The 27527-nt window shown below is 42.5% G+C and overlaps 2 protein-coding genes across 2 annotated transcripts; both read right to left on the bottom strand.

Annotated features, from left to right (window-relative positions):
* Positions 1–4465: 4465 nt before the first annotated feature.
* Positions 4466–17890, bottom strand: zgc:92275 (uncharacterized protein LOC436885 homolog). The gene is made up of 7 exons (XM_038970105.1): positions 17461–17890; positions 6865–7053; positions 6441–6619; positions 6133–6258; positions 5787–5906; positions 4996–5172; positions 4466–4627 (listed from the first exon to the last, which is right to left on the bottom strand). Exons 1-7 carry the CDS (start codon positions 17888–17890, stop codon positions 4466–4468), a joined length of 1383 nt encoding a protein of 460 aa, XP_038826033.1.
* Positions 17891–20006: 2116 nt separating this feature from the next.
* On the bottom strand, positions 20007–26617 carry LOC120025932 (bile salt-activated lipase-like). Its single transcript, XM_038970657.1, has 11 exons — positions 26498–26617; positions 24870–25020; positions 24574–24693; positions 24203–24400; positions 23774–23904; positions 23090–23197; positions 22885–22999; positions 22483–22669; positions 22015–22215; positions 21688–21897; positions 20007–20350 (listed from the first exon to the last, which is right to left on the bottom strand). Exons 1-11 carry the CDS (start codon positions 26561–26563, stop codon positions 20185–20187), a joined length of 1653 nt encoding a protein of 550 aa, XP_038826585.1. The 5' UTR covers positions 26564–26617; the 3' UTR covers positions 20007–20184.
* Positions 26618–27527: the final 910 nt, after the last annotated feature.

Genomic DNA, 27527 nt, shown 5'->3' on the forward strand with positions numbered 1-27527 from the left:
TATGCCAGCCATAACCTTTAGTTACATGTTGCAATGTGAATCAGTAGTAGCAAAACACAGGTACTCCTTTCAGGTGGGGAACCAATAATGAACAGTATACCTTTAAGAGAGCATTCTGAAAAGTATTGCACCAGCGTCCCTTTGCATTGCTAAGTTCATCTACATGTGTGTGTGTTCATCAAGTTCTGTGACCGTTTAGCCACATTAGTTGATTGAGAGGTGGGAGTAAAGCATTCTTCTGCTGTCAATATGTTAGCATAAATAGAGTACTGTAATTCATAAAAGCGGGTTGCCTAAGCGTGCCTTCTGAAGATGCATGTCTGATGTGTTTCCTGCATAAATTACTGATGAGCAGCTCTCCGTTGTTTTCTTTGGCCCTGCCCCAATGGCCAGCGGCAGTATTCCTGTTCTGTTTGTCAGAGAACATTAATTTAGTAGATGTATACTTTAATGGAAAAGAGGTGGCTTACTTACTGATTGTTTGGTGCGGGGTTGAACTAAAAAAATCAAAAATCAAAAGGTGACATGTAGTGTAATTGAGGCAATTTACATGTCAGAACAATCAAGCATCTAAAACCAGGATTTCTTACTAACTCAGTCTTATTGAAAACGTACTAGTACATATCATGAAAATACAACAAGCTGCACTACAGTGGCTAGGAATAAACAGGAGGAACACACAGTAGAAGATATCCAAACTGCTAAAGTAGGCCAGAGGGAAAACAGAAGGCCCAGACACTGCAAGAGATGCACTGAAATATTTCAGGCTATTTTTAAGCCACTCTGACCTTGTTCATCCTTAGATGGAGGCAGTTTCACCATGTTTCCAAGAAGTGTGTACCACAGTTCATTTGTATCCTTTATGTAAAATCACTCAATCCCAATATTATGCCAAGGTCCATGGAGGATTCCTCCTTTATTGAGAAATTTGAGAGAAACACATGGTTCATTGATGATTGTAAAACTAAAGGCCCATTGGTAAGACAGACAACACTGTTATAAATAATGAAATACAATGGATGTTAAAGGAGATTAATGTGTATAGATTAACCAACTATCTACTTCACTAGAGTGAATAACAACACTAGCACAATAACAGGAAGGAAGACAACCAGCAGACAGCTCATCTCCATCAGGAAGAGAAGCACCAGGAATATCAGGTAGCAGCATCGACAGTGTTGTTGCATCTGCCTCATCATCTGCATCAGACAAGGAGGGTACAGGCAGCATCCACACAGCAATATCGACTCCATGCGAGTCTGCAGCCTCTGTTCCATGGCGAAGCAGAGTCGTGGGGCTGGAATGGTCTCAGGCAGAGTGTCTGTGATGATAAGTACACGTTCAGAGCTACTGACCTGGTGGTACATCATATCCTCCTGCATCCTCTGGATCTCCCAGTGAAGGAGAGGAGTTTTCTGTCGACATAAGGGGCACTGCACCCGGCTAGGATCTGCTGCACGCTTAAGGATGGTAGCCAGACAGCAATGGCACAACGTGTGGTCACAGTTCAACAATGCCATCCGATGGTCTCCCTGAGAGTCGTACAGTTCACTGCAGATGGGGCACTCATTGTCCCCTAGGTTGTCACTATTTCTTTGACTCCCGACACTTGTCCCTTTCCTTTGAGGCTGCTCTGTGTTGTCAGAATGGAGCTCTTGTTGAACAGATGTATTTTGGTCAGCCCCATCCGCTGGCCCTGTTTGGGTGACTGGTCTGTGAATTTGCTTGACCTCTTCCAGGACATGCGGTTGTAGAAGAAGGGGCTTTTTCACTGAGCCATCCTCTCCCTGGTCCCTCTCCTTCTCTACCTCCTTGGTTTCCTCAACAATACTTAACACTGCAGGACACCTTGCTCCAACAACAGAACAAATAATTTCCTCATGTGTCACGTCGTTCCCTGCTTGCCCCGTTTCAAGGTCACCCGCTATTCCATCCATATTTTGTTAGATAAAACTAAACAGTATTCTGTGTCAAGTTTCAGATTAGGCTGAGCAGAATTCCAGTGGCATGTACAACCCAGATCATTTAGCTAAGAAAGTTCCGTCACAAAACTCTACCTGGACAAAGCTTGACTCAATGTGAAAGTAGGCAGTAGTGTTGACGTAATGCTAGCCTCTCCGTCAGTGAAACCAACCTCGATAAGCACTTTCACAGTGATAAGCCCAAGTGTCCAGAAGTGCTAGTGGCCAAGCAGTACACTGAGCATTCCACTCAGTTCAACACATTAAAGCTTGCTTTGGAAGAGTTTGTCTACAACTGCAATAATGCAAGAGCAAACAATGATTTGAGTATGTTTATTCTGCTGATTTACATAAATGCTGCATTTCTAGACAATGCATTTACAAAAATAATATTTCCAATCTGCTGTGTCATATGAAGAAAGGTGGGTTAAACACATATTATTGTGCTATTCTACCTTTGCTAATCATTTTTCTAAACCAACCTCCCCACTTTGGGGTAACTGTGAGTATTGGCCATAAAGGGCCAACTGGGATCAGTTAGAACAGTCACACTAACCCTGACCCCTGACCCAGAACTTCAATGCAGTCACAAAGCACATTCAGCTTTATCAGTACACTTATTCACGGGTCATTATGCTCACACTTCCATCAGAGCAGACAGACATGTACAGTATTTGGTACAACCTAACGGCATCATTGTTGTCACAGAGTGCAGACAGAATCTGGCTCTTTGGAGCAATCTCAGAGTACAGCCAGTAACACAGCATCATATAATGCAAGTACATACCAATGGTCTGTATAGACCTGCACAGTCACAAAGCACTAATATGGTAATAATGTACTGTATCATTAGCACAGTAACACCATGTTAGCACTCTCACAGCTTTTCTCATTAGGGAGCATGTTTTAAGTCTGGCGCGAAGCAACTCAATCAAACAATTTTGCCACATGATATTTGCTACATTTGAGTGCATATATAGTGCACAACTGCGGTATGAAGCCATGAAACTCCTTGGATAACCCCGCCTTTCCTCATCACAAACGGGACTCACAGCTATGTAATAGAGAAAGAACAAGCTACAAACAACAACACTGAGTTTCTTATAGGACATCTCTGCTAAATACTTTGTCAAAATGGCTTTGTCAATAAGCGATCCACATGTAAATATATTCTGCATACTGTCTTGAGTAATGACCTTTGACTATAATTGTTATCCTCATGTCTACACAGTGTGCGGTAGTACTTCATTTGACTGTTTCCACCTGGTTTTGATACTTTCTAATACTTATTTCAAACTATTCAAATTCAGCATATTGGTAACTACCTGATACCAACATTCCAATACTGTCATCATACTGGTGCATAGTACAAAGGAACTGCATAATCTATTCAGGGGTAATGTGAGGGAACCACTATCAGTTGGCAGGGTCAATCAGCAACTGAGCTTTAAGATATTCACCAGGGGACACAAACACTCCTGAAAGGGCCTGAAGCTGGGGCTGGGTGCCAGCTTTCATTAAACATTAATGCTTTAAGCACTCATTTTGGAACACAGTGATGTCCTCACAAGTCTTGATTGCCTGATTTGGAATTTCCTTGAGAGCTTAGGCTGAAAAGAAATGTCATCTTTTAAGTTATAGCGAGTTATGTTTTTTACACTGACCTATTTTGTATGGTAGTCACAGGTCTATAATGCCAGGAGGTACAGAGATCAAACTGAAGCCTGCTGGAATCATGTAACAATGTACAGACAGCACACCGATTTCCAATACATTCCTGTTCATTCACACAGTATAGACTCTTACTATCAGCTACAATAAAGGCTAGGCAATTCTGGCATATCTATTCATATTGGTTGGTTCTGGTGGGTCTTCACAGGAATATGGGCTGAATCCAGTACGATTGAGATGTGGATAAACTGGATTGTGAAAAGGGAGCAGTCCTCAGGTCCCATCAATCCTATAGGATCACAGAGTAGCTATAGCTAGGCACTTAAACGAGGCCAGAGCGAATCTCACCAAGTTCCCACAGGAGTGTTCATTTGGCCAAAGATAGTCTGGTCTCTATTTACACCTGTACAACTCTGATGGGAGATGTGAGGGCATTCAGTTTCTTTGCTTTGAATCCTCCCACCAGCATTTTTTCTTGCTATGGAAGTCCAATTCAGTGAAAATGTGCAGCACGACTTCGGGGCTTTGGTAGAATAAGAGTCCCTTTGGGCACTTGGTTGCAGCTCAGTTATCAAAACAATAACAAATACTGCTTTTACTACAGCTGGTTTGCATCACAAGACCCCACAATCCATTAACCATGAAAGAGCTGACTGCATTGACACTATGGCTGCTACAAAAGACTAACAATTTTCTGGTGTTAAATTTATCCCCATTCAGAGTCCAAGGGTGTCCTCTTCTCTTTTATATTTGAATACCTTTTGGACATTGAACGTGTTTTTGGACCAGTACCTCCTTTTGGCTTTCCTGTGCTTCTTTCAGTGTGTGAGAGGTCAGAAGTCCAGCGTGTTGTGCTGGTAGCGCAGGCGAGGGCTGTTATCACTGTAAAACTGACTGAACCACCGCCTGTGTTTCTGGATGGCAGAGTCCTCCTTCACCAGCAGGGGCTTAGAGATATACTTCTTATTGTTCCAGATCATCACGTCCCGCTCAAACTGGGACACAAACAGTCAGAACAACAAGGGGTCAGTTATATCAAAACCTGAAATAAATCAATCTGACAAGAATGTTCACATAAAAAGAAAAAAACTGCTAATTAGTGACTTTTTAAAAGTCAAATTTCAAAGTCTACCATGTATTCTACCATACTGTATATTCACCAGATTATGATGAATTGAATATTATTAAGGATACAAATAATCTGTATGAATTGACATGCATGATATTCATGGTTTGGAATATGATGTACCACATTGAGAACAGTTTGATCATTGGCTGTACAGTACAGTTCCTGTGTGTTAAAACGTGTGTACGAGTCTGAGGGCAGGAGTAAGATGGGCAACATGGTGGGGATACATGGTACCTGGATGCACTCTGCCCTCAGGATGAACTTGGGCACCAGTGGGGGGATGTTGCTCTGGTAGAAGATGGTGTGGGACACACACTGCAATAGAGGCTCCACGGGCGTCACACAGTGCATGATCACACCCCGACCCAGGAAACTGTGGTCGAACAGCAGGAACACCACCCCTGGACCAACCTGGAACACACAGACATATATTACTGACACATACACATCATGTCCATGTACTAAACATAGTGTAGACACAATTCTGGACAGAGCTAAATGGACCATTCATAAAAAACGTAGTTGATTTATGGTGCTGGACACATCAGACTGAAACACTGTTATTGATACAATACTAAGGTGAATGTTAATTGCTTTCTATGATGAGAGTTTTGATACTATTCTATGTTCTGCCTCTACAGCAGCCAGGCACCACACAGTCCAACAGCAGTTGACCTAAGACAGAGTTATAGGTCGTCTCCACACAGCCAAAGGTCTTGTTCAACATCACCATAGTGACTGAGGCAGCTCGTTTGGAAGCAGCCATGTATACACAAATCCAAAAGCACAGTGAAGCGAAAACAAGAGGTGACAAAGCTGTCTGAATGGTCAGTTTATTCCTTTGAGATGGTGATATATATCTAAGCTGACGGAGAGGCTAAAACCAAGAGCAGTCTTGGCACTGGGTGGTCTTGGCCGACACACTTGTTGACAATGATGACTTCAACTGTGTTTTATGACTGAATTCAGCACCTCAGGGTCACAATTTTCTAAACACTATCTAGTCTGTCTGTGATTATCTGTACCTGTCGAGCCACTACATCCATGTCCAGCAGAGGCCAGTGGCGACCAAACACAGTCAGGGCATGTTTCACCAGCATCTGGGAGCAGTGTTTAGTGGGCTCAGACTCAGCTTCCCATTGCACCTGGAAAACACACACACACACACACACACACACACACACACACACACACACACACACACACACACACACACACACACACACACACACACACACACACACACACACACACACACACACAATCAAGTATTTGTAGGGACACACCATTGAGGCACCATTTAAAGAAGTTCTAAACGTATATATAAGTAGGGCCCAGAGTGGTAAGGTCACATGGCCAGGAAGCCCTTACCTTCCAGTCGTGCCTCACAAACTCCCAGGTCTTGCTGTTGGTGTAGCGCAGGTCAACCCCACTCACAATGCCTGGTGTGTGCAAGTGGGCCAGGTGGGCAATATCTGCTGCATTCTCAGGGATCTCCTACAGGTGGCAGTCACAGAGAGGAAAAGGCACAGTTGACTTTCTCTTTATAAAACAAAGTCTTCAGGATTTACTAAAGAACACATTGACCTAAAGTTATCATATGGTAAAAAAAAATATATACCAGTATAAAAGTAAGACTTTTTCTTATCACACACACACACCTACAACAGACAACAGACCTCTATGTGTGCGTTGATGAAGTGCTCTGTGCGGCCCCGGTAGACCCATTCCCCTCGTGTGATCTCCCCCTGCTCTGGTACTGTCCAGCCAGGTTCCTCTCCGTCACAGTGGAACCACACCAGAACCTGACCATTGGTCTCCATACTGCGCCAGCAGCGCACCTTAGCAAACTCTGGCACTAACGATCCACAGAGGGAAAATAAACAAAATCATTATATTGCTCTAAATGACAAATCAATCTGTTTTTAAAATGTAAAACATTACACTGTTTACAATCTCGGCACCCAGAATCAAATCAGCTACTAATTTTCAGGCTGTCACGAAAGACTGCAGTTGACAGAAGTAAAATCCCACATTATTTTAGCTGGATACATTATAAACATGGTTAAATTACATTACATTGAGTTGGTCGTGGCTTCTCACCTTTCTCTGCATAGGGGATCCTCACACACTTTCCGTCTTCCCCCCGGAACTGCCAGCCGTGGAATGGGCACTCTATGCTCTGCCCCACCACACGCCCCCCCACTGCCAGGTTGGCCCCCAGGTGTGGGCAGTAGGCATCCACCACGTAGGCTTTGCCCTCTGTGCCCCGGAACACTGCCACCTGCTCACCTGGGAGGAAAACAGATTTGGGAAAGGAGGTCAAAAGTAACCTGTGAGGAGCTGGGTCTTAAAATTAGATGACTACTATAATAAAATACTTGAAATATCTACTTAAAGTCAATTAAGACACACAAATGTGAAAACACCTAATTTATTGAATGAGCATTTTACTCTTTGAAGGACATCTAAAGAAATCTCTGAAAAGACTGCATTTCTCTTTAAATCCACAGGGTGTCCCCAGTAAACAATGTATTCAGGGCAACAACAACCGTATCCATAGGGTTGCCAACCCACCTGGCTTGGCCTGAACTCTTCTGTAACCAACCTGTACCTCCTGGCAAGCACTGAAACTATTCTAGGAGATTAAATAAATAGCTACCTAAATACCTATAAACAATTGGAAACAGCTGCGTTTGGTACACTTTCTTTCAATTGTAAACAATGTTGAAGGCCCTATTTCATTTCCTGGAATGAGCTCGGTCTGAGTTGGCAAGCTTAACAGTACAGTAAATTAAAAGAATGGACTGGGTGTGAGTCAGTGCCATTTATGTCATATTCTCACAATCATATTTTCAACAAAGTCAGTGTTAAATGCTCATCTGAGGTATGACCCCTGTCTCCTGAACTGTGTCACTGCATCAGAGAAGGGCGGGTGTGTTGTATGTGCGACCTACAGTATATATAGTTAAGTTGGACAGGACCGATCAGGAAGCTACAGGCACGTATACCACAAGCACGTATACCACACTAAGCCACGGCCCACTGCATAGTGAGCCATCAGATTGAGACAGTGTGGGATTGGATATAGGACCAGAGGCCAAGCAGCAAACTAGCTGGTTTAGCTCCTGACTGTGACCCCACGGAGCTAAAATTACCTTCAGATTAAAGCCGCCCAACTGTCACTAAGGATAGGATTCAGCGGCCCTGGCAACGCTAGGCAATGAGTAGGCCCTCCCGGTTAAACCCTTGGAAACCGGGATAACGCCCTGCCGCCCAAATGACAGCAGATAAGTAGAGCAGGCCGTGACTGCAACCACACTGTCTGCAGGCCGGGACAGAATTAGAGAGTGTGCAAATGTTGACTGAGATATCTTGAGAAGAGTGTCCTAGACTGACTGTGTACTGCATAAAATAGTGAAACTGACTGGACTGACAGATTTCAGGAACAGGTGTGGCTATTTACAAAAAAAAAAAAGAAATGAACAGACCGGAGCTGACAAATGTTCATTTTAGTCAGCAGAATCTGGGACAGGCTCTTACTGGTGGCTGGAAAACTGGCACAGAGAAAGGGGAAGAGAAAAAGAGAGGAGGATCTCGGTAAATCCATGTGGGGAAGTAGAGAAACTAGAGAGGCTCCAAAAGAAAGGATAGCATCAATCCAATAGGCCTTATGTGTTTGACTAATGATATGCTTACTGAGTCTAGTAAAGGCCATGTTTCACTTAAAAAAACAACAACAATAATGAGTAGTGTATGAATCTGATGTGTCACTTATTTTTTTCTCCATCCAACATTGTAAATTGGAGATATAAATTGGAGATATAAACTGGGTGGGTCGAGCCCTGAATGCTGATTGGCTGACAGCTGTGGTATATCAGACCGTATACCACAGGTATGACAAAACATTTATTTTTACTGCTCTAATTACATTGGTAACCAGTTTATAATAGCAATAAGGAACCTTGGGGGTTTGTGGTATATGGCCAATAGGGCTGTATCCAGGCACTCTGCGTTGTGTCGTGGTTAAGAACAGCCCATTGCTGTGGTATATAGGCCATATACCACACCCCCTCGTACCTTATTGCTTAAATATACTTCTGGGCTGCACGCACACCATAACAATATGAAATAGAATGTTGTCCAGGCTTGACGTAGATTCAGGTGAATACTTTTGGAACATTGAGCCATTGACTGCCTGGCTGCACCAGAACGCAGTATGCGAGTGGTTTATTTTGATAATGAAGCACCGGACTACAGCCACAGAGCTTATTTGATATTGTTTTGAACCTAGTAGGAGACCTATAGACGGGAGTAGGCAAGAAGGAGTAGGCCGAGATTGGCTAAAGTAATGTCCAGTTGGTCAGAAAAGTATTGTAAGTTACTGACTGAGTGTCTTTGATAACTGCCTAGTTGGTTAGCTAGCTAACATACTACACTGAACCAAAAATATAAACGCAACATGTAACGTGTTGGTCCCATGTTTCATGAGCGGAAATAAAAGATCCCAGAAATGTTCCATATGCACAAAAACATTATTTGTCTCAAATTCAAATCAAATCAAATTAGTCACATGTGCCGTATACAACAGGTGTAGACCTTTTGGGCACAAATTTGTTTACATCCCTGTTAGTGAGCATTTCTCCTTTGCCAAGATAATCCATCCACCTGACAGGTGTGGCATATCAAGAAGCTGATTAAACAGCATGATCATTACACAGCTGCATCTTGTGCTGGGGACAGTAAAAGGCCACTCTAAAATGTTCAGTTTTGTCACATAGCCATAGATGTCTCAAGTTTTTATAGAGCTTGCTATTGGCATGCTGACTGCAGGAATGTTTACCAAAGCTGTTGCCAGAGAATTTAATGTGGAATAAGCCGCCTCCAACATCGTTTTGGAGAATTTGGCAGTATGTCCACCCGCCTTACAACCGCAGACCACGTGAATGGCGTTGTGTGAGCAAGCGGTTTTCTGACGTCAACGTTGTGAACAGAGTGCCCAATGGTGGCGGTGGGGTTATGGTATAGGCAGGCATATGCTATGGAAAACAAACACAATTGCATTTCATCAATGGCAATTCGAATGCACAGAAATACCGTGATGAGATCCTGAGGCCCATTTTTTTTAAAGGTATCTGACAGATGTATATCTGTATTCCCAGTCATGTGAAATCCATAGATTAGGACCTAATGAATTTATTTAATTTGACTGTTGCGTTTATATTTTTGTTCTGCAGTCAGCAACAGGATATAAGATAAACAGATTAGCAGCAGCTTGTATGTGAGTGGGTGTGCGTAGAGTCAGTGTAAACCATCATTATCTAGCTACAGTAGCTAGATATCTGTCAGATGTAAAGTAAGCAGAATCGTGGCATGTCATAAACAATGCATGTTGGCTAGCTAGCTCATGCTAGCTAGTTAGCGAGCAAATGCCTATAGATGTAACGCGGAGGTGAAGTCTACTTTCTGAATTAAGCAATAGAGTCGTTACTTCTAGAATTAATAGTGTTGTCATTTAGCTAGCTAGCTACCTAGGCTAATCACCCTATTTGAAGCAGTTTGGCTGCAACATTTGCCCGGACTCAACAATCATAGGCTGCATCTGTCTAAGATTCCAGCTAACTACAGTCAAATAAGGAGCATGTTCACGTCATGATGGAATAAGTCGAGGTAGCGTGAAATGATACGTGATGCCATAATACACTGCTCAAAAAAATAAAGGGAACACTTAAACAACACAATGTAACTCCAAGTCAATCACACTTCTGTGAAATCAAACTGTCCACTTAGGAAGCAACACTGATTGACAATACATTTCACATGCTGTTGTGCAAATGGAATAGACAAAAGGTGGAAATTAAAGGCAATTAGCAAGACACCCTCAATAAAGGAGTGATTCTGCAGGTGGTGACGACAGACCACTTCTCAGTTCCTATGCTTCCTGGCTGATGTTTTGGTCACTTTTGAATGCTGGCGGTGCTCTCACTCTAGTGTTAGCATGAGACGGAGTCTACAACCCACACAAGTGGCTCAGGTAGTGCAGCTCATCCAGGATGGCACATCAATGCGAGCTGTGGCAAGAAGGTTTGCTGTGTCTGTCAGCGTAGTGTCCAGAGCATGGAGGCGCTACCAGAAGACATGCCAGTACATCAGGAGACGTGGAGGAGGCCGTAGGAGGGCAACAACCCAGCAGCAGGACCGCTACCTCCGCCTTTGAGCAGGAGGAGCACTGCCAGAGCCTTGCAAAATGACCTCCAGCAGGCCACAAATGTGCATGTGTCTGCTCAAACGGTCAGAAACAGACTCCATGAGGGTGGTATGAGGGCCCGACGTCCACAGGTGGGGGTTGTGCTTACAGCCCAACACCGTGCAGGACGTTTGGCATTTGCCAGAGAACACCACGATTGGCAAATTCGCCACTGGCGCCCTGTGCTCTTCACAGATGAAAGCAGGTTCACACTGAGCACATGAGCACATGTGACAGACGTGACAGAGTCTGGAGACGCCGTGGAGAACGTTCTGCTGCCTGCAACATCCTCCAGCATGACCGGTTTGGCGGTGGGTCAGTCATGGTGTGGGGTGGCATTTCTTTGTGGGGCCGCACAGCCCTCCATGTGCTCGCCAGAGGTAGCCTGACTGCCATTAGGTACCGAGATGAGATCCTCAGAGCCCTTGTGAGACCATATGCTGACACATGCACATTTGTGGCCTGCTGGAGGTCATTTTGCAGGGCTCTGGCAGTGCTCCTCCTGCTCAAAAGCGGAGGTAGCGGTCCTGCTGCTGGGTTGTTGCCCTCCTACGGCCTCCTCCACGTCTCCTGATGTACTGGCCTGTCTCCTGGTAGCGCCTCCATGCTCTGGACACTACGCTGACAGACACAGCAAACCTTCTTGCCACAGCTCGCATTGATGTGCCATCCTGGATGAGCTGCACTACCTAAGCCACTTGTGTGGGTTGTAGACTCCATCTCATGCTGCCACTAGAGTGAGAGCACCGCCAGCATTCAAAAGTGACCAAAACATCAGCCAGGAAGCATAGGAACTGAGAAGTGGTCTGTGGTCACCACCTGCAGAATCACTCCTTTATTGGGGGTGTCTTGCTAATTGCCTATAATTTCCACCTTTTGTCTATTCCATTTGCACAACAGCATGTGAAATTTATTGTCAATCAGTGTTGCTTCCTAAGTGGACAGTTTGATTTCACAGAAGTGTGATTGACTTGGAGTTACATTGTGTTGTTTAAGTGTTCCCTTTATTTTTTTGAGCAGTGTATAAATAATAGCTTAGCTATAAATTCACACGGATGCCATGTAATTTGTCGTAACCATTATCACAAAATGGCATGCATATTTTTTGGGGGAAGTGTGATACAGACATGGCAGCACTGTAACGTTACTCTGAATCACCAGGTGTCACCTGGTCATCAGCAGTTGTCAAGTTTCTCCTCCAACAGTCCAATATCCTTTTTCCCTAACATTTCCATGTGCATACCTGTCATGGTTTGTGACCATAGAAATTGTGATGCTTTTAGGGATTGATTCCGATTTAGGAATTTACGCCTTTCCTATGCATTTGTCAGTATCTGGTATTCAGACTTACCTCATTCCGTAACGTAATGCGCTCTACAGGTGTGGCTACCTTGCGCGCTCTGAATAAACTTCATTCAACCGCTGAAATCCCTTCCACTTGCTGGCCAACATACAGTATTTTCTAGTGGAGTTTTCATTCAATAAGGTTTTCAGTACATTTATCTTAATAAGCCATCCCTTTAAATACGGTGTACCTTTTTAGTTAAAATTTTGTCGACAGACTTGAGAGACCATACATGTGTAACAGTATAGCTTCCGTCCCTCTCCTCGAACTAGAGACCCTCTGCACACATCGACAACAGGCACCCTCGAAGCATCGTTACCCATCGCTCCACAAAAGCCGCGGCCCTTGCAGGGCAAGGGGAACAACTACTTCAAGGTCTCAGAGCGAGTGACGTCACCAATCGAACCGCTATGAGCTCGCACCCCGCTAACTAACTAGCCATTTCACATCGGTTACATATGCATATTCGTCCGTTTCAGTTGGTAGTTTTAAAATACTCTGATCTTGTAGATTATTTAGGTTTAGTGAAGTATTTACAGTATAAATCATTAAAAAATGGTTTGGAGAGCCTTTACGCAAGAAAGAAAGAAAATGGTGGATTGATTCAATCTGACAATTGCCACATTCAGTTCTTCAACCCAGGTTAATGTTGGAAGATTAGTGTACATAGAATTATAATAGGGAGAATAGTGTACAATAGTAGGCTATATCCTCGCCTATTCACTGCACTAACTATGGAACTGTGTGAAGACATGGCCAGGTATTGCACCATGCTTAAGGTTCAAACTATTACAGCTTGGTCTGCGCTCCGCTCCACAACGATTTAATTAACTTACTTGCCTTCTTTTTTTTTTACATGATCAACTTTTACTAATGATCCTCCACGACAGCGTTTACAGAGGAAATAAATGAAGGTTAACAAAACAATGTAATTAAATGGAATGATAATATAGGTGTAACAGTATAACTTTAGTCCGTTCCCTCGCCCCGAGCCGGGCGCGAACCAGGGACCCTCTGCACACATCAACAACAGTCACCCACGAAGCATCGTTACCCATCGCTCCACAAAAGCCGCGGCCCTTGCAGAGCAAGGGGAACCACTACTTCAAGGTCTCAAAGCGAGTGACGTAACCGATTGAAACGCTATTAGCGCGCACCACCGCTAACTAGCTAGCCATTTCACACCCGTTACATAGGCTATACCAACTGAAGGGAACTAACAGTAAATTGGCAGTTGAATATGTGTGGTTATTAAGCCAACTGACAGTCGATACTGATAGTGGCTAATATTTAACATGATAGAAAATAGGAGACCAAAAAAGTCCTGGTAGCCTATAATCATGACATTTGAGTGCCCATTCCTGCAAGTTAAAAGGCAGTACAATTTAAATTCTGTATAATGGCACAGCATTTCATAAACTCTACTAAAAGTTGCTATGTTAACATGCTTCAGTTTGCTGCCATATGATTGGTTTCACATTTGTCTCCAGTGATTATAAGGTCAAATAGATCTAAAACAAGTGTCACATAAAATGCACTATTATTTTATCCAAACAGATTACTCATTTACCAAGCTCTTATCAATAGCTCTTAACAATTTGTATATCACAGTGCATAGAGAATGGTGTTATTTCTATCGGATGCTTTTTACAGTTGGAACCAGTAGTTTTGCTAGACCTTATTCATGGTTTCCTCATGCGTAAAAGTGGTGAAATTATTAGGGAATTAAGTCAAGGTCAGAATACGGCATATCTGTAGACACACCTCCGCCACACCTTAATTTATTCAATCTCCACCCCAAACAAATAGCAGGCGAACAGCATGCTATTCTTATTCTTAAATTCAAGGTCAGAATACCATAGAGAGAAGAGTGGATAACAAGGGAATTGCATTCCATTTACGTGCGCTTAACTCGGGTCAGAATCAGGCCCTTACAGCATATTCCTCCAGTTACTCTCATGAGACTGTGTTTGGAGGGGAATGTAGAATAATGTGCCTGGGGAGAATTGGAGAATAATTAATCCCATAACAGGGGGAGATTTATCAACTCTTGCTGACAGATAATTAAAGATAAATCATTCCTAAACCAGCACTTTTTCCCAGTATGGCAGTATACACTGTCAAAAGGGAATGTGGAGAGATGGAAGAATATCCAATGTAAAAAAAAAAATCTGGGTGGTCAAAACTTAAAACAGTACTGGTCTCACATGAATCTTAATTTATAGTCCATACTGTACATTTACATTTAAGTCATTTAGCAGACGCTCTTATCCAGAGCGACTTACAAATTGGTGCATTCACCTTATGATATCCAGTGGAACAACCACTGTACATGTGAATGAATACAAATAGCACTGAAGTGGAGGGCCAAGAGTTTAATTTGAGGTTTGACACAAGACTTTTCCAACTCTTGTGTCTGCAGAAAAAAAACATTGCAGGATAACTAAAACATTTGATTTAGTGAATCAGTGGTTCTCACCCAAGAACTTGTTTTTATTTGACAGGTTGTGTGACTTTAATTCATGTCACCCACTCGATGAGCATTCTTAAATAGCCTAATCTCGGGCCTTGAATAGAAGTAGTCAGCCTCACAATGCATTGGTGTGTGAAGAGCATTAGTTTTGGAGGTCGGGGCAGCTAAGGTGTGTTGTCAGGCCTAACACAGCAGAGGCTTGTGCAACAAAACCAACACTTGGGCCTTCTGCTTTATTTATTGAAAATGGTTGCATCACCCTTTAGTAAGCATTTATTGATTTAATGACTGAGTCGCTGTTGTCACAGGTCAGCACAGACCACAGAGACACACAGCAGAGTTTCAGATGAAAGAATGGAGTAACTAAAATAAACATTAGTGGCCATAGCATCCACCTCCAGGATGCTGAAGCAAACACACATTGATGGTGATCAGGTCCCAGTAAACAATAAGGAGGTTGTCTTTTCAGATTAAATGTTTCCTAGCAGCCAAGTCATCAACTGTTCAACGGCCCTTGGTTAACAAAGGAAGGCAGGCAGGCAGATTATTTGAAACTTTCAACACAAAACCAAAATGGGCATTCCAACAATATAGGGTTTCTCCTGGCAAATTGGCTTGGCTACATCTAACTGCACATGAAGAACAATGAACAGGTGAGGCATTGCATTGACAAGGCAAAGGCAACGACCATTGAAATGTCAACAGTGAGCGCATATCAAACAATCTTCAATGATATGTATCTATGTTGGATTGTTGAGACCTGCCTTGGCAGGTTCTAAAGATATCACATATTCAAAGTTGAAACCAGTTCAAGATGATGGCAGAGAAATGGCAGACAAAATGTGCAGAGTGCAGTCAGCTAAAAGAGGTTATGTAATTATTTTTATAATTATTCAGTAGAACCTAATTCTTGAGTAATGATAAGAAATCCAATCACAATCGGCGTCGAACCCTGTTTGTCCCAATATGTCCAAATAGTTCTGCATTAATGTACTTCTGTGACTAATTAGAGAGTAGAATCTATTATATAACTGTCTGGAGACACTGATGACACATTCCTTTCTCTCATATCACACAGGGTTACAAATATGCTGACTGGATCATGCAATACAGATGTCACTGGAGTCAGAATAATACATGGCATTCCTTTCAGAAGTTATTTTAGTCCTTCGGGCCTAGATATTATTTGCCTAAGAGACTGTTTTTTACAGCTTTTTCTGTGTAAAGGACAGTGAATCTCAATGCATAACTGTTTTTTTTCAAACAGGCATCTAATTACTGTTACAATGCTATTCATGATCTTTTCTGTGGCTAAAGTAGGTTACTGATTAGATCCCATGATAGAGCTATGAGTAGCAGGCAGCCAGAGAAAGAGGGCATCCCAAAGAAGAAAAAGAATATGAAGAGAATGTCAATGGCATATCATCATAGTGTTCTCTACATGGTAATAGATGATCAGTCTTCCTCATGGGGATTAGTATTTTTTACAGTTTTGTGACTGCATCTTTTCTGAGGACATGCAAATATGTTCAGTAGGCTACATACAAAACCACATGTACTGATTAGTGCATGTCAAATGTGACTGATTTCATATACAAATTCATCTTCAGTGTTCCACACATTCTCCAGCTGACTATTTGGTGTCAGGCACTCAGCACGAGGCAACAAACTATCCATACTTGAGTGTACAAAAAAGTCCTTCATTTGTGTGGATCTTGGAACCCCAGGTTGTCCATGCAAAAGAGGGCACTTCTATTGTTTCCCTATTCCAACCACCACCACTCAGCAAGCGGATATAGAGCTGAGACAAGGAAATGTACTATAATACAAAATCAGGTGTTCAGTCAATAGAATTGAACTGCATGTGTTATTACACCTAAGGAAATGAGCCAAAGCTGAACTTTAGAGAATAAGACCAAATGTGGTCCCTTTCTTTTACACAGTAGGGTTTCCATCATTTCAAATAGGCCCAATGGAAATACTTGAATTGAAAGAATGACTTTTAAACATCATCTGACTTACCTGATTATAACTAGGCTACTATAAGCACCTACACTGTTTATGTTGTCATATGAGACTTTGTATACAAATGGTGTAAGCTTAAATCATGCTTCAAAATTTGCCTAATCATGTTGGTAGGACACTCTTTGGTAGGCCTATGCACATCGTAGTGTGGCTTTTTGATGTGACAATGTTAACACAGGAAATGTGAGTCAGAGGAGTCTTGGACTGTTAATTGCAGGTAGGGTACATATATTTGATTTAACATCAACTGGATATGATGTTTTTTTACTCATGAGTGGATATACATTACACAGCGAGAGAAAGTGAGAGAGAAGGGAGACCTAAACAAGGACAGGTGCATTGTCAGCATCTCCACCTGGATTCGTTATTGGACTGTCCTGCCTGACGTGACAACCACATGTATTACAATCTGGAGTGAGACAGGCTATTTTTATCCTATGATGCGTAGCCTTAAATTCAACTGTGAGGTGCACTACTGAGACACTGTGTGTGTTGCAAAAAAAACATGTAGTGCACAAATTATTTGCTGATCTCAGAGACTGACATATTGTCGTCTAATCGAATGTGTTGTTGGTTTGTCTGTATTGTAGTGGGTGGCGCTGTGAATACCTAAAACAGTTACGTTTTTGACATCCCCTCGCTCCAGCATGTGAGAATCCAATACTCGATACCAGCCGTTGGGATAAACGGGTGGCAGTTCGCCAGTTTTTCGTCTCCGACGCACTTCGTTTGCCGCTTGGGCGCGGGAGCGACCGTCTTCGGCAATGTATCCAACCTCGTCGGGAGTTCTGAGCAGTTCCAGCGGGGCAAACAGCAGTCTATATAGCCAGCCCATAGCAAGAAGGGAAACCCCGGCGAAGATGCAAGCCACGGCCCGGGCTGGGGCACCTACAAGTCCCGCTTTCCTCCACAGCTCCGGGTATCCACCTCCTAAAATTGAGTCCAACGGGTCTCGCACGTGCACGATGAGACCTGCTACCACGCTTATCCCTATAACTGCCATCATCTTGCCGAGTATAGACATGCTTTGACCCTCCATCCTCTCGTGTTATTTAGCCTATAAGGAGATCTCCAGACAGAGTACTCGGGTGTTTGTCCCTGGCTGCCACCCTCTAGCGGCCTGTCACAGCCGCGTCACCATGAAAACCTCTCCTCCTGTTCGGGCCACTGCAGTGCTGTCGCACTGATTCCTGTGCCAGATCGGCAGTGTGGCTTCACAAAAAGACTGACTTAATAGTTTGTCGTACTGTAGTCTTGTCAGGTGTGGCATAAATGTTCTATAGGCTATTGTCGTGATGCAGAGCACCTTGGAAAAGAGATGCGACACTTGGGTAATAGGCCACGCCTCCGACAGATGAGAAGTCAAGCTTGGGATAAGTGTTACACAACAGTCTTTATACCCAGGCATTAGCCAATGGAACATTTTATCGAATTGCAGAAAACATGCTTTAAACCTGCAACACTATCTAAGCCCCATGACAAAATGTGTAGAATTGCAGGAAATTAACCTTAAAGCTGCAATATGTAACTTTTTGGGCAACCAACCAAATTCACATTAAAATGTGAGTTACATATCTGTCATTGTAATTGAAAGTCTAAGACGCAGTAGATCTGGTTTATGTGCACTATTTCTATGCTTCCTATTCTTAAGTTTTATTTTTGCATCTTTTACTTTTGGTTTTGTACACCAGCTTCAAACAGCTTAAAATACAATATTTTGGATTATTAAAAATATATTTCATGGTACAAGGATTCTCTATACTATACTGGCTTATTTTGTCACAATTTTTAGCATCTAGGAAATGGAGCAATTTCTGCATAGTGTACCTTTAAAACTTCAATTTTTCTCCCTGCTGTCATACGGCCACTAAAATGTTTTGCAACAAGGTTGTGGGGCCCCCAACCAAATTTTGCTTAGGGCCCCCAAAAGGCTAGTGCCAGCTATATTTTTACACCACTGCTTTTACTATATGCCTTCATCTTCCCTTTCTAGACATACCCACCAGCAAATATTACATGTATAGGCATTGTTGGGTGTTCATCACTGACAAAACATTCTAAACTGTGACATGTGGGTGGTTGTTTGATTTGATTTTGTGGATTTTATATGGCAGTTGGCAACCACCTTTAAGGTGCATTACCTCCACCAACTGGAGTGGAGTGTGGACCTTGTTCATCTTTCAATCACCCACATGGGTATACGCTGTCATTAAGGCAAAGAGTGGCTACTTCCTTTTTTGATTACTACATTATTCCATATGTGTTATTTCATAGTTTCAATGTCTTCACCATTACTCTAGAATCTAGAAAATAGTAAAAATAAAGAAAAACCCTGGAATGAGTAGGTGTGTCCAAACTTTTGACTGGCACTGTATGTGTACATTTATTTTGGAACGCTCGCACACACATGGTCTTGTCTATATGTCAGCCATGTAGCTGTCACAATAGGACACTGGACTATCTCCTAGAATCTGAGGACTAGGATTTATGCTTACACCTGTCCATGTCTCGTAAATAAATATCGGATGATTTATGCAAAAACAGAGTGCACGCCTCCTTTTTCTTTATTTGCCATGATAGTCAATTGTTGAAGTGTCCTGTGGTAAAGTATATTTGTATTTATTTTCAAGTCCCTCAGCTAAGCACCTGATTCCCTTTTTGTTTCAAGCTGCAAGCTGGGCTGAAGCTGGGTACACGTTCATGCCACTGGTCAAGATTCTGTAATAGGGTTTTTCAGTTTATAGGCTCTGGTTCTAACTGCACCTTCTTCCCAAAAAATGTCAAACTACTAGTGACTGTGAGCAACTCATCTAATCTCGGATTGAACTAAATTCCTTCAGTAAATTGTCAGTGATCTATGGTGGCAAAAATAAGTACTGCAACTAATCAGAGAAAAACAACTCCACTGTAAATTCTGATGCAACTTGGGTGAATAGGTCTACCTGCTACTATTTCTATCACCATCGGTCTTTGATATACAAAATAAATAAATAAATAAATATATATATATATATATATATATATATATATATATATATATATATATATATATATAGTAAGGAGTTTATAATGTACATATACAACCATTTCTTGATAAATACAAACAAAAACACCTTTCACTGGTGACTGTACAGTACTAAAAACAGACAACAGGGTAGACTTCTTAATTGCATTAATTTACTTATGAAGAAAAAATGGTTACAATCAGAAATCCATCTGGTGGTACTAGTAGCCTTGCATTTATTTGTGACATAATAAGACCAATCTGTATAGCTGTGAATGTAGCATGATGTCAATTATGCATCAGGGAGCCTGTGCTCAGTGAGAACTACCTCAGATGGAGGGAAGGGTGTTAGACCACCAGTTCACAAAGCGCACCCTCATCTTCTCATGGACGGAGTTCCTGTTCATTTTGGCGTTGATCTCCAGGTACTTTTGCCCAGAGGTGGTGTATGCAGGCCAGGTCACAGGCACATTGGACTCCCCCTTGTTGGGGTCTCTGTGGTGGGAAAGGGGTTGAGGATGGTAAGAAAAACATAATGGTGGGAAACTTCGATTTATCATCGTTTTCGTGAGGATAATATCACTTTAGAATTTGAAATGGTATTTTCTTTTAAATTGCCACACACTCAAAAGTTTGGACACACCTACTCATTCAAGAGTTTTTCTTTATTTTGACTGTTTCTACATTGTAGAATAATAGTGAAGACATCAAAACTATGAAATAACACATATGGAGTCATGCAGTAAACAAAAAAGAGTTAAACAAATGTAATATTCTTCAACAAAAATCAAGAGCTATGATGAAACTAGCTCTCATGAGGACCGCTACAGGAAAGGAAGACCCAGCGGTACCTCTGCTGCAGAGGATGAGTTCATTACAGTTACCAGCCTCAGAAATTACAGCCCAAATAAATGCTTCAGAGTAACAGACACATCTCAACATCAACTGTTCAGAGGAGACCGCGTGAATATGGCCTTAACGGTCAAATTGCTGCAAAGAAACCACTACCAAAGAACACCAATAATAAGAAGAGACTTGCCTGGGCCAAGAAACACAACCAATGGACATCAGACCAGTCGAAATCTGTGCTTTGGTCTGATCAGTCCAAATTTGAGATTTTTGGTTCCAACCGCCGTGTGTTTGTGTGTTTGTGACGCAGAGTAGGTGAACAGATGATCTCTGCATGTGTGGTTCCCACCGTGAACCACGGAGGAGGAGGTGTGACGTGTGGGGGTGCTTTGCTGGTGACACTGTCAGTGATTTATTTAGAATTCAAGACACACTTAACCAGCATGGCTACCACAGCATTCTGCAGCGATACGCCATCCCATCTGGTTTGCGCTTAGTGGCACTATCATGTGTAAGGGCTATTTGACGAAGGAGAGGGATGGAGTGCTGCATCAGATGACCTGGCCTCCACAATCACCCAACCTCAACCCAACTGAGATTGTTTGGGATGAGTTGGACCGCAGAGTAAAGGAAAAGCAGCCAACAAGTGCTCAGCATATGTGGGAACTCCTTCAAGACTGTTGGAAAAGCATTCCAGGTGAAGCTGGTTGAGAGAATGCCAAGAGTGTGCAAAGCTGTCATCAAGGCAAAGGGTGCTACTTTGAAGAATCTAAAATCTATTTTGATTTGTTTAACACTTTTTTGGTTACAACATGATTCCATATGTGTTAATACATACTTTTGATGTCTTCACTATTATTCTACAATGTATATGAGTAGGTGTGCCCACAGGTTGGCTGATACTGTGTGTGTATATATATATATACATATATCCCCCACAGGGTGTGATTACTGTATATGATTGCTTTGCAGCTCTTTCTTACCCGGTCCTGGCGAAGTTGGTCCAGTAGGCGATAAAGTATTTGGAGACATTGCGGTGCTTGGGCCAGTATGCCAGGGGCGTGGTGAAGGGCTTGCCGAACACAAACTGCAGGTCCTCAGCGTGGTCAGCCTCCATCCAGCTGGGGAAAGGTAGGACTATCCCGGACATGCGGCTGGGCTCTGAGAACAGGTAGGAGTAGGTGCGTGCAGATCTGGGATAGGGCAAGGAGAGGGGGAATGATTAGATATCCGATATGTGACGCTGGGATAGGAAACAGCACATACTGGGGGAGAAAGGCTGTGCTAGAGTAACAAGGAGGTAGACTCACTGGGCATTGGAGGCGTGCAGATAGAGAGCAGCCTGGGTAGGAACCAGGAAGACGTAGTCAGTCTCGATCATAACAACAGTCTTCTTGATGGTCTCCTGACTGGGCTTATCTCCCCAGTCTGCCGTGTACTCTGCGAAAGCGCTATTGATAGAGGCCTCTCCCTTCTTAGTCAAAGAACCCAGGAGCAGTTTCACATCTGACCTTCAGTGAGGAAGCGAGAGATTAGTCTCAAGAGATCTAACAACCCCTTCTTAAGCCAACTGTGTTAGGGACCTGCCCAAACTGATAACCCTATTCTTTTTAATACATGTTTTATTCTACTCCTACTTGTTAGTTAGACTTGGTTGCTTCTATAAAATGCTTTGTGGGTACATCTGCTGTCCCATTTAAGCTACACAATGCACATGGCCAACACTGAACAGACTACCCTCCTCCTCCCAGGTAACCAATCAGCCCAAAGTCACTCACAGAGGGAGGTTAGCGATTGGCTTGTTGACGGCGGGTAAATCTAATCCAGTGAATAGGTGGGCATCCATGCTGTTGACCCCTGCAAGGTAGTCAATGTCAGCAGCGTTGTGGAACAGTTTCCCTGGGTGATCAGGCAGGAAGTCCCCATCGATCACTGGGGAGAGGGCCAGGTTGCCCACTATGGGGGCTAGAGGAGGCAGGCAGAGAAAGACATACCTTTTAACGCTATGGGTAGGACATGGCCATCACCAAATTCCTGTGTAAAATGGTGGGCTGAGGAGATATGTGACAGTCAGGCTAATGCTCATCTATACAGGCATCAATGCATGCAAATCACAACCTCCTTAGCATCTTTCTCAAAGTGTGCCACAGCCCCTTATATTAACCTCAGTGAATACTCACTGGAGGGAGAACCAGCCAGGGACAGGGTACCAGCAAGGGTGAGCTCCTTAGCGTCAATGAGCTTCAGGCAGGCCATCATCTGATCATCAATGGGGCAGCCCACCTTCCCAGCAACCTAAAGAGAGGAGGATGAGACCACCCTTTAACAACCAACATGCATCTCTGTCAGTTTCATACCCCCCCAATGTTACTGAAGTACACATACCATCTCTGCAAAGGCACGAGGGTTGTTGTTGATGGCCCAGGGGCAGAGAGCAACGCCACTCTGGGAGATGGCCCTGCGGATCAGCCCTTTGTTATGGGGAGAAAGCGTCTGTGTGGCGTAAAGTACATTCAAACTCAAATTAGTACATTGCATTTTCTGCATTTGCTAATCTGTTAATACTGTGGACGGAGGACCCAAGCCGAAAGCCATATCCTTACCTACAGTATATTTACTTACAATCATAACAGGAACCTTGCTTAATGCTTACATATACTGTATCTAACAATCGAAAAAGGTACAACTTAAAATGGTCTAAAGTACAAGTGTTTTCCATCACCCTGTTTATTAGATCACAGAGGTCTCAGGAACTCGGCTGACCATCACTCTGTACAGGACATCGTGGTTCAGAATAAGGTATCAGAAGTCTCCCTGTTCTCATTGTTAAACGTATCAAATGTAATAAACTAATGTCATAGACACGAGTTACCAGAAACTACACACTGTGACAGTAAACTTATGTTTTATGACAGGAAGACACTGATTAATAATGATATTATAATGAAGAGTATATAACATTGAGACTGAAGAAACATCATTGTAATGTCCTTTTTTGTACTTCGACATGACTACCTTTGCCCTGAAAGCTTTGTATTAAAACTGTTAGTTCTCTTTTTAGTCCCACACCTGGAAGCTGACGCTAGCAGCGCCGGCAGACTCTCCGAAGACGGTGATGTTGTTGGGGTCTCCTCCGAAGGCGCGGATATTCCTGTTCACCCAGGCAATGGCAGCATGCTGGTCCCACAAACCATAGTTACCTGACATGGAAGATCGCTCTGTGAGCCAGCAGCAGTACTCTCCCTACTAACATACTGTACATCTGGCTCCCACAGAATGGCAAAAGTTTCTGACAGCCAGTTGATGATTAAAGGTCAGATGAACACCGTATTCTTAATCAGTATTATCATATAGTGGATTCAGTCACCTGAGAATCACTACATGAAGAAAAGGTCAATGTCATACATCAGCTGATGCAGCACAGATCATACCAAAGCCACCCGCCCGCCCACCCACCACCCACCTAGCCAGCCAGGCAAAGCCTCGGTTGATACCTACCAGGTCCGCTGGCATCTCCAGAGCTGAGGAAGCCCAGGGTGCCCACACGGTAACCCAGAGTCACCACAATGACTTTGCCCCTATTTGCAATCTCCTCCCCGTCGTACAGATAGTTATCCAAGAAGTTAGCGCCCATAGAGCCTCCAACCAGGTAACCACCTCCAAAGATCCAAACCATGACTGGCAGCCCAGTGGAAACTAGGAAGGGAGGAGATATATTTCAATACATTTGCAGAATTACACCATAGTTATATTATTATTAGTATTATTAAACATCAGCAGACCATACTGTATGATGTTTTGATATGTGGATAAAGACATCCTACTCTTGTGACAGGTACGGGTGAAAGACACATGTGAATGTTACATACCACTGAGGCCCTGAGGGACCCAGATGTTCAGGTAAAGGCAGTCCTCTTGGCCACGGGTGTCAGACTGGAGCAAGTTCAGCTGCATGCACCTCGGCTTGAACTCTGTAGCCTTAAGAACACCTGGAAGGAGACACAAGGAGAATCAGTCAGTCAACTGAGATGAGTGTTAGGAAGGCTAAGGTCTGATATGGTCCAATATGGATGTCCAATATTTATTTTACAATCTGCTTCTGTATTACTAAATTGTTTTCCTTGCTTTATGGATGGACATCGGAGGCATTTAGTTTTTTACCCACCATCCCATCCAGGGTGACGCTTGGGCTTCTCAAAAACGCCGGGCTTGTCAGCGTAGGGGATTCCTTTGAAGACATCCATGGTGCGTAAGAGTCCATCAGAATTGACCTTTTTCCCTTTCACCATGCCTCCCTCAGTGTACACCACTCCAAGCTACACATGCACACGCCAAAAGGGCAGATACCAACTCATTACACATTCAGTAATATATTATGCACAAATGTATTCAGTGTTGTTGTTTTATGCATGTAGTGGTGTCATTGTTTTGAGTTTTTCTATTAGTGAACTGTTGCAAAAAAGGTGTTCAGCTGTTGAATTCACATTGCTTATCAACCTGTTAATGATAAAGATGTCAAAAACCTGCAGTGCGAGTACAAATGCAGGTGAAGTTCTTAACGCTTTGTGTTTCACTATTGGTTACTTTATCAGTATAAACAATTTCATATTTAGCCTATTTTATTTGTGAAACTACAGTGATCTCCAAAAGTATTGGGAAATGTACACATTTTGTAATATTTTGGCTCTATGTTACACCACTTTGAATTTGAAATAATGCCCATGAGGTTAAAGTGCAGACTATCAGCTTTAATTTTAGTGTTTTTTCATCCATATCGGGAGAACTGTTTACAAATTACAGCACTTTTTGTACACCGTCCCCCCATTTTAGAGGACCAAAGGTATTACGACAAATTCACTTACTTGTGTATTAAAGTATTTGGTCCCATATTCATAGCACACAATGACTAAATCAAGCCTGTGACACTACAAATTTGTGGGATGCATTTGCTGTTTGTTTTGGTTGTGTTTCAGATTATTTTGTGACCCATAGAAATGTATGGTTAATAATGTATTGTCATTTGAGTGACTTTTATTGTAAATAAGAATAGATAATAACAGATACACCCCCCTGCTAACCTCCCCTGTTATTGTAAAATGAGAGGTTAGCATGTCTTGGGGGTATGACATGTGAGTCTAACTTTCTCGCTCCTTATTTACGACTCATTCAGGATGATCTGTAATCATGGTAGCATACATATCAATGTAGAAGTTTTTAGAAACATATTCTATTCTTATTTTCGATAAAAGTGACAAAAAAATGACAGTACATTATTTACCACAAAATAATCTGAAACACAATCAAAACAGCAAATGCATCCAACAAATTCGTAGTCACAAGCTTGATGTAGTCATTGCGTGCTATGAATTTGGGACCAAATAATGAACTTTTTATTACTTGAACACACAAGTGAATTTGTCCCAATACCTTTGGTCCCCTAAAATGGGGGGACTCTGTAATTTCTAAACGGTTCACCCGATATGGATGAAAATACCCTCAAATTAAAGCTGACAGTCTGCACTTTTACCTAATAGTCATTGTATCACTTCCAAAGTGCTGGAGTAGAGCCAATACAAAACATTTGTGACTGTTCCAATACTTTAAGCTCACTGTATATTTCTACTGTATCATTTTTACCTCTATAAGGTGATCAAAACCACAGATAGTTCTAAAAACACATTATAGCTACATTAAAACACCTACATAATTAACAAATATCATATTTGGAAATGGGTTTCAGAATTAAAAAAAAAAAAATCTTTAATTACACCAAATAAACTAAAATGGACTTACAGTGGCGGCCGAGGCGGACCCCAGGAACAGGGCAGAAGCAACCAAAATACCCAGTGTCTTCATCATGCTGATCCAGAGACACCTGTAAGCACAACTTTTATACAGGAGACCCCTCCCATCTGTTCTGTTCCAGCTAGGGTTTCACAATGTCCATTACCCTGAGTCATAGTTACCGCCACGTATCTTCCCCTCTACCCAGACAGATGGTAACAGAGAAAAATAAAGTTGGGAGGGCTCCCATGGTGGGCTCTGGTACAGTACATGAACTGTTTATTTTTCAACTGATATATATATATATATATATATAGTTGACGTCGGAAGTTTACATACACTTAGGTTGAAGTCATTAAAACTAGTTTTTCAACCACTCGACACATTTCTTGTTAACAAACTATAGTTTTGGCAAGTCAGTTAGGACATCTACTTTGTGCATGACACAAGTAATTTTTCCAACAATTGTTTACAGATAGATTTCAATTATAATTCACTGTATCACAATTCCAGTGGGTCAGAAGTTTACATACACTAAGTTGACTGTGCCTTTAAACAGCTTGGAAAAATCCAGAAAATTATGTCATGGCTTTAGAAGCTTCTGAGAGGCTAATTGACATCATTTGAGTCAATTGGAGTTGTACCTGTGGATGTATTTCTAGGCCTACCTTCAAACTCAGTGCCTCTTTGCTTGACATCATGGGAAAATCAAAAGAAATCAGCCAAGACCTCAGAAAACAAATTGTAGACCTCCACGAGTCTGGTTCATCCTTGGGAGCAATTTCCAAAATCCTGAAGGTACCACGTTCATCTGTACAAACAATAGTACGCAAGTATAACACCAGGGGACCACGCAGCCGTCATACCGCTCAGGAAGGAGACGCGTTCTGTCTCCTAGAGATTAACTTACTTTGGTGCAAAAAGTGCAAATCAATCCCAGAACAGCAAAAGACCTTGTGAAGATGCTGGAGGAAACAGGTACAAAAGTATCTATGTCTACAGTAAAACGAGTCCTATATCGACATAACCTGAAAGGCCG

Source organism: Salvelinus namaycush, chromosome 31 (genome assembly GCF_016432855.1).
Source record: "Salvelinus namaycush isolate Seneca chromosome 31, SaNama_1.0, whole genome shotgun sequence".
Taxonomy (NCBI): domain Eukaryota; kingdom Metazoa; phylum Chordata; class Actinopteri; order Salmoniformes; family Salmonidae; genus Salvelinus; species Salvelinus namaycush.